This window comes from Camelus ferus, chromosome 5, assembly GCF_009834535.1.
Source record: "Camelus ferus isolate YT-003-E chromosome 5, BCGSAC_Cfer_1.0, whole genome shotgun sequence".
Classification (NCBI taxonomy): domain Eukaryota; kingdom Metazoa; phylum Chordata; class Mammalia; order Artiodactyla; family Camelidae; genus Camelus; species Camelus ferus.
In genome coordinates, this window is record NC_045700.1 from 54,368,520 (window position 1) to 54,384,256 (window position 15,737).

Genomic DNA, 15,737 nt, shown 5'->3' on the forward strand with positions numbered 1-15,737 from the left:
CAACATTTTGCTAAACTTTTTGAAAAACCTTTGGCAAAATTTTGCTTTATAAATTGGTTTAAGGCCTTCATGAAAAACCTGTCAATCAATCAATATTTTCTTTAATAAGTAAGTGTGTAACTTTAGAAAAAGGTTGAAGCAACATTTACAAAATCAAAAGATTTCTGACTTGTTACATAAAACATCATTTCAAAAAGCATATTTAATGTAAAACTAATTAGAACTGAGTGCCTCAAGTCTAGAATTCTACTAGCGTAAATAACAGCATACATCTGAATTCAGAAGTACTGGGTTTTCAAACATTTGACTGTGACTCACTATAAGATATGTATCTAGCATCACAACTCAGTACACACATACATACATGTAACTGAAAAGTTTCATGAAGCATTATTTCTACTTACTACATGCAATGAACTGATTTTTTCCTGTTTCTTCTTATTTCCTTCTCTCCATCTTTTTTTAAATGTTGACTACAACTCTCTAAACTGATTTCGTGATCCTATCCTGTTCGGTTGCCACCTGCCAGTTGAAGTACACTGATTTGCCCCAATCTTCTCATTTTGCTTATAAGGAAGTTAAGACTCACAGAGATTGGCTTATCCAATCTTATAACTAGTTAATAAGCATGGGATAAGAATCTGAGTAATTTAAGTTAATACCAGTTCACTACTCTTTATACTTTCCAGTTAATTACTCTCTATACTACATCATTTCTACTGATGCTTTCCCTCATAAAAGGAAACATTGCACAGATATGAAGAATAAATATAACTCATTAACTGAACCAACAAACAAAAAGTTTATATTCTTTCTTACTTAGTAAAGCGGATTTCCAGATGAGAAGTCAAATATTCTCGTGGGGTAAAGGTATGTTCCCAAACCACCATGTTTGGTACATAATTTATAGAGAAACACAACTCAGAAAGTGCAGTGTGCAATTTATCAAGGCTGAAAAAATATTAATAAACAGTTAATAAAAATTTCAACACTTTATCATAGCAACACAAAATTAATTTTACATATATATATATATATATATATATATATATATATATATATCTCAGATCTTGTTTTGGGATAACTACAGAATTCAATTTTATCTCTCTCTTAAACTGACAAAGTTCAAAATCTTTAAGGATATCACTAACCTTTCAGAGCAATATTCTAAAGATAGCACTATTCATTTATTTATTCAAATATATTGACTTAATACACAAGAAAGAGCTTATTCTGCACTCATAAAGACAATCATTTCCAACTCCTGCTGTACTTTCTGTTGTGGAGGAAGAACGTTGTCTACAAAATAGCCAATAGCTTGCTCAACACAGGAAACAAGAAAGTAGGAAACTTACTTTAAACAAAAAATATTCACCCATTTTGCTCACCTATGTCTCCCCTACAAATAGCACTGAATGCTATCTAGTCTGATATACCCATTTTAAAATAATGATATCAGGTATTTTCTAATACATGATAAGATGCCAAAATAGTGTCAGACACCCGATTTTAAATAAACTGAAAATTATAGATTGCTTATAGTATACCCTCCAAAACTTTTAGACAGATTCTTGGCCTTCAATATTCAGCATATAAAGACAAATTACATCTATTACATGCATTTTCTTCAAAAATCCAAAAATCTGTATTTGGGGATGAAATAAGCACTAACTGGTTAATCAAGATCACAAAGACAAAAAAAATTAACAACTGGGAAATGAAGAATTTACATTTACTAGCATTTCATCAGTACTAATGCCATACAAAAAAAAAAGAAAGAAAGAGAAAAGAAAAGAAAAGAAAAGAAAAGAAAAGAAAAGAAAAGAAAAGAAAAGAAAAGAAAAGAAAAGAAAAAAAAAGAAAAGAAAAAAAAAGAAAAAGAAAAAACTCTTCTACCTGTGACAAAATGATACAGTAACAGTGGATGGCTTACTTGGTCACTACCAGTCTGTTTTTCCTCATGCTCTCAACTCCTGGTTTTTCCCTTTCAGGTTCCCCTTTCTTACCAGTCTGTTTTTTTGACTTTTTATTCACTGCTTGACTGATGGTTTTGGCACAATGCTTGGGCAGCAACTAAATTTAGAAAGAAATGAAATCTCACATTACACCAAATACTTTGAAAACAACTATTTAAATAACCTTAGCTAAATCCAGACTATGTAGTAAATATCATGCTAGAACTAAGAACAGAGGTGTAAGTGAGAGGTAGAGTTTACCTAGCCAGCTGGACAGCCCACTCAGCTTTGTGGAAAACAGAAACAGGTAAACCCTGTGTGAAGAAACACTTTACAGAGGTAGTTACAGCAAAGCTACAGTTGAAGGACGAGTTAAAAAATACCAGGCAAGTGAGGAATAAGAAAGAACACTTTCCTGAAAGAAAAATGGCCTATGAAGACCAAAAGTATGAAAGGATACAGTATGTTCAGAATCTAGTGAGAACTACTAGGTAGTGGAGCATCAAGTGCAGGGTAGAGAGGTCTGAGCTATCAGGACGGGATGTGAATAACAAGCAAGAGAGGCTGGATTTTAAACTGTAAGTAATCCTAAGGACAGTAGCAATTTTTTAAAAACCTAACTATGGAGGCTCACAACAAGAGGTAATGAGATTTACTGAGTGTTAATAATTTTTAAAATGGGGGGAAAAAAAACTAGCTAAGAGATAATTTTCTTGCCTTCATATAATTTTCCCATCTGTAAGGAAACATTTAAATTATCACCTGGTCACTAAGAGTACACTGTTCCGTGCAAATATCAGTGATGAGATTTCGAGCTTGTTTGGCCATTTCATCGAGGAACATATTACATAAAGAAAGACTGCGGTCTCCAATATGATGTCGCTGTTAAAACAATGTAGTAACAACAGCAATAATAAAAATTATAAGATAGTAGTTTGATATAAACACTTAATACTTAGTGATTATACAAATAAAGTATGATTGGAGGGAATCTCAAAGGAAAAGTATTTTCCTTCACATGAAAACTATTAATTTTCAAATTCCACAATGTCCTATATTCAGTTCTTAAATACTAAGCTATCAAACATACAATGTGAAAGAACAGATTTAGAGTAATATTTTCTGATCTCACCATTTATATATATGTAAATCTTGACAACAAAGAACTTTCAAGTGTATAAACAGGAAAAGAAAAGCTCAAATATTTAAATAAAATCATTAGAAATCAAGTCAGTAAAACAAACAAATTCACAAGACATTCAGCTCCCTAAAATCAAATTCCCCGTCTCAGAAGAGAAAAAAAAAAGCTGAACATGCATGCATTTTCTGAACACAAAAGGGGAAAAAAGAACATTATATCTAACTTTTGGGAGATTATATATGATATGTAGATACATACACTCACTCAAATCCAGCTATCTTTAGCTACAAAATTCTGTATCTTTTTAGTTTTGGTGGGTGTTGCCAATAGTTTAATAAGTTTTTCTTCTCAATGGTGACCGCAATGTTAAGTATATAATGCTGTACAATTTTGCACTATACATTTGTAACACTTCACACAGAGACAAATTTTTATAAGTTTTCTTTCCCTGACCTTCCATAATTGTATAACAAACTTATGGAGAGTTTACAAACATTATTTCTATGTTGAAATAAAGATAATATAAAAGAATATAAAAAAAACTTAAACATGTAAAATAACTGTTCCTAGACCTACCATAGCTTATAATGTATTTATTTAAAATGCCCTTTAAAACTTTAATAGGAAGCCATACCAAAAGGGATCTATAGGCCATATACAATTAAATGATGGTTCACTTAAGGAAAGATTTCAAACTATAAATATTTGGGTTTTGTTTAACCAAATTTTGACTCTTGAAAGATAAAACATATCCCTTGCTATCACTTCTTCCTGAAAAAAGAACAATGAACTAGCATTGCTTCAGACGTCCTAGACTATTTAAAATACAGATCCGATTTCACTACTTCCCTTCAATGGTTCAAAAATGCTAAGATTGGAAAACAAAACAATTAAGGTTTCTTAACTCTGGCTGCTGTGCTGAGATCAGAGGATAATGGCAGAAGCAGAGAGACCACTTAGGAGGCAATAATCATCATCCAGGCAAAAGATGTGGCTTGTACAAGGGTGAGAAGAGGTATATGGCTCAGTGGTGGAGTGCATGCAGAAGGTCCTGGGTTCAATCCCCAGTACCTCCATTAAAAATAAACTAAATAAACAAATAAACCTAATTACCACCCCCCAAAAGGTACTATCTTTCTGCAAATTCATTTTAAGTACTCCAGCTTAGAATGAGGCCTCAGCATTAAGAAGTTATTCTAGAGGCATTTTCTACAACCCTGATCTAAATGAGATGAATAGCTAAAACTAAAATTATAAAACAAGAATGCACTGAAAACTCTTAACTGTGAATATCAATTTATTCGACCCTCACCCTTAGGTGAACTCCCTCAACATTATTTCTACCACAGCACAGATCATCAGATCACGGATTTGTCTGGGGGTAGAGACTGTGTCTTTGCATCTTTTCAATCACAGGATTTAACAAGGCACAACTGGAAAATAATAACCCTTAACAAATTAGCTAAATGAAAAACAGAACAGTACCATTTACTAGCTATGTAAGTATAGGGAGGAAAAAACATCAGTCCACCAGAGACTTTCCTCATCTGTAAACTAAGGATAATTATTAGTAGTTCTGATTATGCTGTTATTTTGCTGTAATAATCAAATGGAAAAAAAGACAGAACTATATAAATTTTACTATTCTACATAAACATACTATTAATTACCTAAATAATTACCTTTTGTAATTATTTCTTAAGAATTGAGTCTTATCCTATCAAGGAACATAACAACCAACTAAATGAGATAGGAACTTTAAAATAATGACACAAGGTAGATGATGACAGATAAAATAATGATGTAAAGTGCTATGAAAATATGGTAAAGGAAGGACAAATTCTAACTGAAGAAATGCTGAAAATCTCTTTGGAGGAGGTAGGATTTAAGCTGAGCACTGAAGAAAAGGTAAGAAGTGTAGTGAAATGAATTTTATGTATGAGGAAAAGCCTCAATGATGCCAAAAAGTAGACAAGTAAATTAGTACGGTTTATATTAGGTGAGCTAGTTACAGTAGGGAGTGGAAAGTAGAAGACTGTGAGTATACAGTAGATAAACAAAATGTGATATACCATAGCACTGATTATTACTCATAAAAGGAAGTGCTGATATATGCTGTAACACGGATGAGTCCTGACACATTATGTTAAATGAAACAAGCCAGACACACAAAAGGACAAATATTGAATGATTCCACTTATATGAACTCTCTAGAATACGCAAATTCATAGAGACAGAAAGTAGACTAGAGTATACAAAGGACAGGAGGCTGGAGAGTTATTGCTTAAGGGTATACAGGGTCTCTGGCTGGAGTGATAAGTTTCAAAAATGGACAGTGGTGAGGTTGCGTAACACTGTGAAGGTAATTAATGCCACTGAAGTGTACATTTTAAAATGGTTAAAAGGACACATTTTTATGTTATATATATATATGTATACATATCCGTAAAGTAAAAAAAGAATGGGGATAGAGATCAAATTGTTGAGGATCTCATATGCCTGAGACATTTTTTATTTTCTCTGTATGCACTTTAAAAAGGAAAGAGGCACTCTAGTGGCATTGTTAAGTCTTAAAGGCAGAAATACTGAAGGAAGAAAAACTATTTAGGAGTACATATGAAAACCATTGAAAGCTGAACTACAATAGTTATAATAGCAATGGAAAGTAAAAGATGGATTCAAGAAATGATACCACACAAATAAAATTAGGAGGACTTCATGGGTAATTAATGGGAAGGATGATGGGAAAGAAAAAATTAATAATGTATTTTATGTGTCATGATTGGGGGAAAAAATCTATTAAATCTATTAAAATTGGTGGCATTACAGCCTCACAGGTCTTTACCCTAAAAGTACTGCCTAATAAATTTCTTACAGGCTAACTTCTGTCTCAGAGTCTGCTTCCAATGGAATACGAAAAACAATATGCAATAGATAATACCTAATGCTTAAAGATATTAGTAACGTCTCAGCCATCTATAAGTTTCTTATCTACAAGTTCAGTAGTTTTAAGAGACTCAACACTAAGTTAAATTATTTGAAAAAAAAAAAGATTTAATTTTAACATATATTCTTACCATATTAGCAAAGTAATATTTCTTCTTAAAAGATTAGAAAAAATACTGAGTACATTTTTGATAGATACTTAGTATCTATAAAACTGCTGACTACTTGAATTACTCAGTAACTGTGTGTCTATGTGCCTGTATGTGAATGTTTTACAAATACCAGCAAATCTGGATTCTGCTTACTGTACCTATTCAATAAGTTGGTGAAATTCCTCTTTGACATGTTTCTTTTTAGTTAGTAACCTCTCCTCCATTCAATTTCCAACTCTTTTCAATGATAGTTTCAGAGGAAAACTAAGCATACAAAAATCAATCACTATATGTAACTTTACCATAAATATTAATACCTGACCCACCATCATTTTAATAAAGGTTATTCCAAGTGACTTTATGCTATGTTCCTATAAACATGTACGTGTCTTTATCCATTCAAATGTATACTGCATCTATTATACCTATTATCATATATTTTTTCAAGCATTCTTCTGATTCTGCATAGAGATGCATTAGGTGGGGAGTTAGATTAGGTAATTATGACGTTGTGAGTCTTTGTGAACATTTGGTCAGCTACATGTTTGCGTCGTTTATACTGCATACCATATAAATAACAATACCACTCTGAAATTACCTCTTCTGGACACAGTTCATGTGTGCAACTCATAAAATGAGTGCAAAGTAGTGGAAATGCAATTGAGTATCGTGACTGAGAGGGTAACTCCAGACACTGTTGAAACATCTTCTCAAAAGCACGACTATAAAAACTGTAAGGAAACAAAAATTAGAATCACAATTTTTATAGTTAAAATTAAAATTTTATAATACAGTACCTTAGTTAATTTAATTTGATTCAAGTGAATCAAAGTTACTAACAGTAGCATTTATTCTTTTAGGAAAGGAACAGTTATTTTTCCAAGGAGTTTTCTCTTACACACCAATAATCATTTTAGAGTAATAAAAATATTATTTGTATAACATTAACACATTTTAAAATAAAACAGTTAAAGAGAAAATGAACCATATCTATGGTATATGAATATTCAAATCCTACATCAAATTTCATCAAAGCCAAGTCACTATCTATTATAAGAAACATCATTATTTTACGTGCCGCTAAGAAGGAACAACATTGTCAATTAAACAATGACACACTATCAATTTTAAATTACTTCCAAGTTTAAAAGATGTTAAATCTAAATGATTGTGAGGTGATAAAATATAGTACATCTTGGAATAATAAGACAAACAGAGCAGTAAACATCTTTATTTTGTATGTGACAGACAAAATAAGGATGTGGTTAAGAAAAAATATGCTCCGAGACTGCCGCTCTCCCTTCTGAGTAAGATGGCCCACATTCTGCCTATGGAATGTGTATCTCCTAGGCCTTTCTGCCTTTATCTTGCCTTTTGAGATGATCTGTACTCTGTTTATGGAGTGTGCATCTCTCTAAACAAACCTACTTTTACTCAAAAAAAATTAATTAAATTTGAATAAAAATTTGCAAATTTAAACATTACTAAAAGTGTCTTTATTTCCAAGAAAGAGAGGAGGAATTCTAATTGCTGTATCCTTCTTTTGCAAAAGGAAACTTTTTGCCGCCAAAAAATACCTAAACATAAAACGTTCCACTTTCTTTCCAAGGGAGTCTTTGGGTCAGACAATAGGACAGGGCTCCAAATAATTTTTAAAATTCTTACAAATTTGTTATGTGATTATTGTGTTTCTTTTAAGGGATCTCTTACTCCTTCTCTCCCTGGCAATTTGGATTTCTTCTGTTAATTAAAGTGATACCAACAAACTGCAAAAATCAGTGTAGATTATTCCTCCCCATTGCCAAAATAAAAGCAATGAAAAGCTTACAGACATAGAAAACAAAATTATGGTTACCAAAGGGGAAAGGGAGAGGGAGAGATAAACTAGGAGTTTGGGATTAGCAGATATAAACTACTATATACAAAATAAGCAAATAACTAGATATTACAATATAGCACAGGGAACTATATTCAACAGCTTATAATAACCTATAGTGAAAAAGAATATATACATGTGTGTGTATAACTGAATCACTATGTTATTACCAGAAACTAACACAACATTGTAAATTGACTATACTTCAGTTTTTAAAACAGGAATGAGAAGCTTTTTATAATGATCTCTATTCAATATATAGAAACTACTATCACTATCCACTGAGACTATCTCAGCATTTTAGAAATAAAAGAACCTACTAAGTTATTTCCATCAGCTTTCCTAAAGAAAAAAAGGTCAAGAAGCAGAAACAGAGTTGACATTATATAGCTGTGGAGCCAGAATACTTAAGTTTGAGTCCTGATCCCACTATTTATTAATTTTATCACAATCATGTATTCATTTAAACATTTATTAAGTACCTACTATGTCAGACACTAAGGAAACAAAACCATGACCTTCCTTCAAGAACCACATTATGTGAGGAGAAAGAGGGGACAAAGGTTGTAAACTATTAAGTACAACAAAAGAGCTATATGATAGAAGGAAAGAAGAGTGGAGCTCAACGGAGGGAACAGTCACCACATCATCACCATAGTAATGTCCAAATACTGCAGTCAAATTATTTGGTATTTAATTTCTAATATTGGCTCTATTTGACCCTGATCCAAATCTTTTTTTTTTCGTAGCCTAAATGACACAATTTGATGTGACTGTTTTTCACCTCCTCAAAGAAAGTGTAAAAAATAAATTCACATCAGTAAGAGTTGCTCTTATAAAGAATTAAAAATAGACAAAAAATCCCAACTTGATAAACTTAATTTTGTTGGCAAGTTGTCCACTATTTTCTTTATTCTTAAGGATCTATTACTGAACTGTCTTAAGCACTACACTAGTGCAAAATAAGAAACATATCTTTGGATAATAAAAATTTCAAATTCTGATTTAAAGAAAATTACAACATACCAAAATATGGACAGATCTGATGTTTCCACCAACATTTCCACCAGGGAATCTACCATTTTTGTATGAAAAATTATTGTATTCATCATCTTTCCAAGTTCTCTGTGGTCTGAAAGGCTAAGTGAAGCCTTAGAGACACTAGTATATGCCTGTAAAAGTAAAGCAAAAAACAAAAGGAGATTAGGTACTGACCTGAACTATAGACCAAGTCTACAGGAAAAAGTAGTCTATACCCACTATTGAAAAATACTTCAAGTTTATTGTGACACTGTATGCGCAACATCATCTTTTTAAAATTGTCTATAGTGACCCAAACTTGAAATTCCTATGAAGAATTTCTTTAAATAAACTGAAATACTACTGTCCCATAAAACAGAACCTAATTCGTGGATCATTCATCTTGAACCCCCAAAAGAAATGAAGTTACAGTATCAGAAGTATAAAACAATGGATTATCATGTTGATCCTACCAAAATAAGTTTTCATCTAGTTCAAGAGAAAACATATATAGGAACAATAAGATGAAAGTAAGTATTACACATGTCAATTCAGGGAGGTTTTAGATTATACTGAAATGTTAAAATCTGGATAGCATAATACACTGTCCTAACCGATGAATTCTAGAAAAGCACAGAAGATGGTAAAATTAGTGCAGGTGGACCAAAAAGGTGATAGGTCTTAACCAAAACCATCAGGATAGGTTGTGAGAGAAAGAAATTCCACTAAAGAGGTACCAAGTCACAGAAAGCAAAAATGTGCCCATGGATGGTGGCATTTCAGAAGGGCAGAGAACAAGAATAGGAGGGGTGTCTACAGAATAAACACTTCACTATGGCTACAGCTTGACAGCAAAGAAGAGATTCAACCAGCAGATCCCTGTATATCATGTTAATAATTTACATATTTTGTGAATCACCAAAAGTTCTGTGTGTACAACAGTAATTATTGTTTTAGAGAGACTGTTCTATGTGGAGGGGGAATAGGAATGGGTGCATAGAAAGGGAGCAGGAGGCAGAGATTTCTCAGGAGGCAGTGGCAGCAATATTCCAGATAGTACGATGTGGTCTAGGGTGGTATAGTTTAAAAGTATTTAATCTAGGAATGACTAGATGTGGTAGGCAACAGTAGAATTATGAATGACAGCCAGGGTTCTAGTTTGGGGAGACATTCCTTCATGAATCTCATGTGTGCCTACATTCCCTGCTGGATATGCCAAAAATGCAGGGCCCAGACCACTCACTAACCAGGCCATTTCTCAAGGTTGTTATTTGCAGCTTTCAAACTTGAGAAATAAGGTAATTCATCCCTCTGGGACAAAGAGCAAGTATGCTTACTGTTGATGATAAAACAGAGATAAAACTTCCATTAATCGATCCTCACTTAAAAATTCTGAATTAAAGTATCACTGTGAAAATAAATTCAGATGAAATGAATGTTGACAAAATGACATAATTTAAACTCTCATTTGAAATGCTTGACAACAGTGGAAGGAAAAACATCGTTACTAAAAAGGAAGAACTAGTTTAAATAAAAGTCTAAGATATGAACAACCTAAGTAAATTAGAAGACAGAAGAAAAGTTAAATTAAAGAGTGACTGAAGATGCTGAAGGGACTAATGGAATACATAGGGGAATGAGATGCCTTAGGAAGCAGAAATAAATGGCAAAGAATAAATGTAGAAAGGGAGAACTCTTACGTTAAGACTAAAAAGAGTTCAGTGAAGGCACAAAGCATACTATAACGTTCTCTTAAAGGCTCATCCTCTGGCCCTGCTCTACTCAAGAACTGGTATCTGTAGAATTCTACATCTCTCTCTGGTCATATGCTTACAGCTAATAACTCTTGTCCTACCAGATCACTGATCAAAGTCAGATCATTCCTATCTTCTGTGAAGATACTTTCCTTTGTGTAGTAATATTTACACTAAAAGCTCTCTTTACTTGCCCTTTCCTCACTGCATGCTCTTCTTCTGTGTAAGCTATTTTCCTATTCAAATTCTATCCATCTTTTAATGTCTGAGTAAAACATTACTTTCTTTATAAAGCCATTACTAGCAATTTCAACTTCAGAAAACCTTTCTCCTTTCTAAGAAAACTATAGTTAGTTGATAATCATACCCTGTCAGTGGCATATTTTAACTTGTTTTTGTATTATAAACTGCTATTTAATGTTTCTTATCTTTTATACCTTCTCTCCATAGTCAGATTATAAAATACTAAAAAGAAAAGTGGATTTGTACTTTTCCATAGATTATATAATACTGCTCTGAATATTTTATCTCCTGCATCTTATGGTCTAGCCTATAATCTTGGAAACTTCACTGTTCACCTGCTCTTCATCATCTAGGCAAACCTCCTAGATTCCGGACACTGCCTCCAACCTTGCATTTTGGTCCTCTTTTCCTAGCCAAGACTTCTCTGGCTTGTTGTATGTCCCATTATTTTCTTCCTTGGTATGTTCTGACCTATTATCACTAAAAAATTAGAGTCTATTATGCAATAGAAAGAGGCCAGGTGACTATATGTCCCAATCATGGTTAAGAGCAATGTTATGGGTTGAACTGTGTCCCCCAAAAAGAAACGTTGAAATTATAGTCCCCAATACCTCAGAATGTAACCTTATTTGGAAATAGGGTCTTTCTAGAGGTAACCAAGTTAAAAGGAGGTCATTAGACTGGACCCTAATCCAATGACTGTTGTCCTTATGAAGAGAAGAAATTTGGACACAGAAATACATAAAGAAGGAAGACTATGTGAAAAGAGATAGAGATAATGTTATGATAGTGTCACACCTATAAGCTAAGGAAAATAAAAAATCTCACAAAGGGATATATCAGTTCTATACTCCTAATGCTCACTCAAATGCTTTATATCCTGCTATATGACTGTACGACTGCATCAGACAAAGGCTAAATTCTCAAGTGAATCCTTCAAATGAGTTAGTTTAATAATCCTGAAAGTGTTTAATAAGGGTAAATTTGAAATACATTTAAATCTCTAAAATTCTCTGTAACTAAAATGTTGGCTTAGGCATGTCTACAGAGTGAGAGACTGAAAACAGTTCAAACTTTGCGACAATGACTTTCAAAATTTTTAATGTGTATATCCTTTGGCAGAATAATTTCACTTCTATTTTCATTCATTTTATAAGCAATACTTCTGTATTGTTTCATAATATTTTTTAAAACAAGGTAATATTAATTCTTAAGCTTTGTTTCTAACCAGAAGAAAATAATCTATCACACATACACATTAAATATTTTGGGATGGTGGTATCTCAAAGTATTCTTCTCTGATCTCCCACTAACCAGCTCTGCAACTCAGGCAAGTTACTCAATACTGTGGCTTAGTTTATAAAATCTTAATTTCTAAAAATATGCTGCTGTAAAACACAGAATAAGAAAGACAAAAGTGCCCATGTATTTTGATATTGGAAGGAAAGAACCTAAGAAAAGCAAAATCACCTCAGGGAACTAAGCAGAATGGCAGAGAAGTATGCTCTTTCCTAGAATCCTTCCTTAGATTGTATTTATCTAAAAATCCCTTCCTCAAACACATAGTGCTTATATTTTCACTTTTTAATTAAAACACTTTTAAATTTTTCTAAGTTGCAGAACAGTACACAGTATAATCTCATTCACAAGTTTGAACACCTAAAAGGACACTGCATAGGCCAATTATTAAAAGTGAATATTTCTAGGGAATGGAACTGGGAAAAGTATAAACTTTCATTTTCTACTTTACCTCTGGGTACTTTGACTTTTTATAATGAGAACATACTATTATTATTTTTAAACATACATATTTTTGAAACATGTAGTTACTTAAAGTACCATGCCACAGTTTTCCCATAATTACTAGAAATACTGAAAGGGTAATTAAATTCTGTCATTAAATTTACAGTATACACAAAGGTTTCAGGCTTGAATTTTAGAAGTCCTTAAAAATCATATATGTAACAGTTATATATTAGATTAAAAACTTTAGCACTAGGTCAGGGGATGGTAAACTATGGCCTGTGAGCCAGCTGCTTGTTTTTATAAAGTTTTACTGAAACACAGCTATGCCCATTTGTTTATAGCTGCTCTCACACTACGATGGCAGAGTAGTTACAACAAAGACTATAAAACCTGAAAGCCTATAATTTATATCAACTGTTTCTAGATTATAAACATCTTGTCAAAAAAGATTTTGCGCTTTCACTTTAGAATTAAATATTTGAATCAGAATAATCAAGAGAAGTTGGGATTTCAATATCTGGATATTTTAAAATTATAGTAATCTACTTTATTAAAAACAACTTTTATATTGGTATAAGTGAGAAATACATTTATCCAAATATAACAACTAGTACAAAATGTATCTTCTGTATATAATTCAATAGCAAAAAAAAAAAAAAACCCCACAAATCAGTTTTTAAAACTGCAGATGATCTAAACAGATATTTTTCCAAAGAAGACATAAAGATGGCCAATAGGTATATCAAAAGATGCTCAACATTACTAATAATCAGGGAAATACAAATCAAAACCACAAGAAGGTATCAACTCACACTTGTTACAATGGCTACAATAATAACCATCATATTTATTGACAACAAATAAAAAGTGTTGGTGAGGATGTGGAGAAAAGGAAACCCTTATGCATCAGTGATGGGAATGGAAATGGGTGCAGCCACTATGGATAACAGTAAAGAGGTTCCTCAAAAAATTGAAAATAGAACTACCATACGATCCAGCAATTCCATGTCTGAGTTTTGTCTGAAGAAAATAAAAACACTAACTCAGAAAGCTATCTATACCTCTTTCTTCACTGCAGCATTATTTACAGGGAAACAACCTAAGTGTCCACTGATGAATGGATAAAAAAGTTGTGGGCTATACACACACACACCCCTTCACATGAACACACTGGAATATTATTCATCCATAAAAAGAGGACGGAAATCCTGCTATTTGTGACAACATGAATAGATAGTGAAAGTATTGTGCTACGTGAAAGATATCAAACAAAGGAAGACAAATACCATATGATCTCATTTATATACAGAATCAAAAAAACACAAAAAAGACAAAACAAACAAGAGAAAAAACCAAACTCACAGATACAGATAACAGATTGGTGGCTGCCAGAGGCAGAGTCTGGAGTAGGTGAAATGGGCGAAGGTGATCAAAAGATACAAACATCCCATTACAAAATAAATAAGTGCTTGGGTATGTAATGTACAGGATGGTGACCATAGATAATAATATTGTATTGTATATTTTAAATTTGCTAAGACAGTAAATCTTAAAAGTTCTCAAAGCAAGAAAAATAAAATTTGTAACTATGCGTAATGGATATTAACTAGACCTACTGTGGTGATCAATTCAAAATACATACATCACTGACTATTGAATCATTTATGTTGTGTATCTGAACCTAACATAATGTTACACATCGATTATATCTCAATTAAAAAAAGTTTCTTCTACGAAGTAAAGACTATAGTTATTTATACAAGTTCTCTTGTTAACTAAGATATTCAATAGCAAAACAGAATGACAATGAAATTATTGTTACTCTTACCTGTAATCTAAACCAATCTAATCTCATTCCTCTGAAATCAAATACTTCCCCATCTTCCACTACAATAATAGAAAAAAAAGGTTACAAAGTAAGTTAATGTTTTCACAAATCTATAATCACATTTTAAAATTTAAGAGCTAAGACAATTCCACTTCTGAGAATATATACAAAAAAAAAACGCAGAGTCTTGAAGAGATTTGTACAGCAATGTTTAAAGCAGCATTATTCACAACAGCCAAAAGGTGGAAGCAACCAAAAAGTACATCAACAGATGAATAGATAAACAAAATATGGTATTTATGCACAATGTTGTATTATTCAGCCTTAAAAAGGAAGCAAATTCTGCCATGTGTTACAACACGGAAGACATGTTGAGGACATTATGCTAAGTGAAAAAGTCAGTGACAGACAAATACTGTAATTCACTTATGTGAGGTATCTAGAAGAGTCAAACTCATAGAAACGTAAAGTAGAATACTGGATGCTAGGGCTGGGGGAAAAGGAAAATGGGAAGTTGTTATTTTATAGCTATAGTGCTTCAATTTTACAAGATGAAAAGTTCTGAATATTGATTGCACAACTATGTAAATATACTTAACGCTACTGAACTATACACTAAAAATGGTTAAGGTAGTCAATTTTATCTTATGTTTATTTTACCACAATTAAAAAGTAAAAATAATTTAATAGCTATGACAGTGAAATGATTCTCATTTCCTACAAAGATGATGATAAAGGAGGCAGTTATGCTAAGAGAAGTATAAAGTACAGACTTCTCTCCTAAACTCTGTGATTCTCATTTTGCTTACACGTCAATTTAAAGAACCGAATGTAGAGCATTAAGAAATCCTATGAACAGAAACTTTGGATAGCATGCTGAAGTTCCAAAAAATAACTTCATATAAACCAAATATCACCAGGCAAGTTTACAGCAGATTCATTACTTAAGTGTGATAACTATAAAGATTGATAAAACGAAAATAAACAAATTTATTACTCGGAAATTTTCAAGGTTTCTGATACCTTTCACTTAAAGATTACAAAACTAAAACATCATATCAATCTACTGGAATGGA

The 15,737-nt window shown here is 32.4% G+C and overlaps 1 protein-coding gene across 2 annotated transcripts in view; it reads right to left on the reverse strand.

Annotated features, from left to right (window-relative positions):
• The window catches only part of NCKAP1 (NCK associated protein 1), an 83,968-nt gene that overhangs the window by 20,587 nt on the left and 47,644 nt on the right, over window positions 1-15,737 (reverse strand). For both annotated transcript variants that reach the window (XM_032479876.1, XM_032479877.1), the window contains exons 15-20: window positions 14,662-14,720; window positions 9,097-9,242; window positions 6,793-6,925; window positions 2,718-2,837; window positions 1,934-2,073; window positions 820-951 (exon numbers count right to left, since the gene is read on the reverse strand). In XM_032479876.1, the coding sequence (XP_032335767.1) occupies window positions 820-951; window positions 1,934-2,073; window positions 2,718-2,837; window positions 6,793-6,925; window positions 9,097-9,242; window positions 14,662-14,720 (730 nt within the window). The remainder of the gene's footprint in view (window positions 1-819; window positions 952-1,933; window positions 2,074-2,717; window positions 2,838-6,792; window positions 6,926-9,096; window positions 9,243-14,661; window positions 14,721-15,737) is intronic.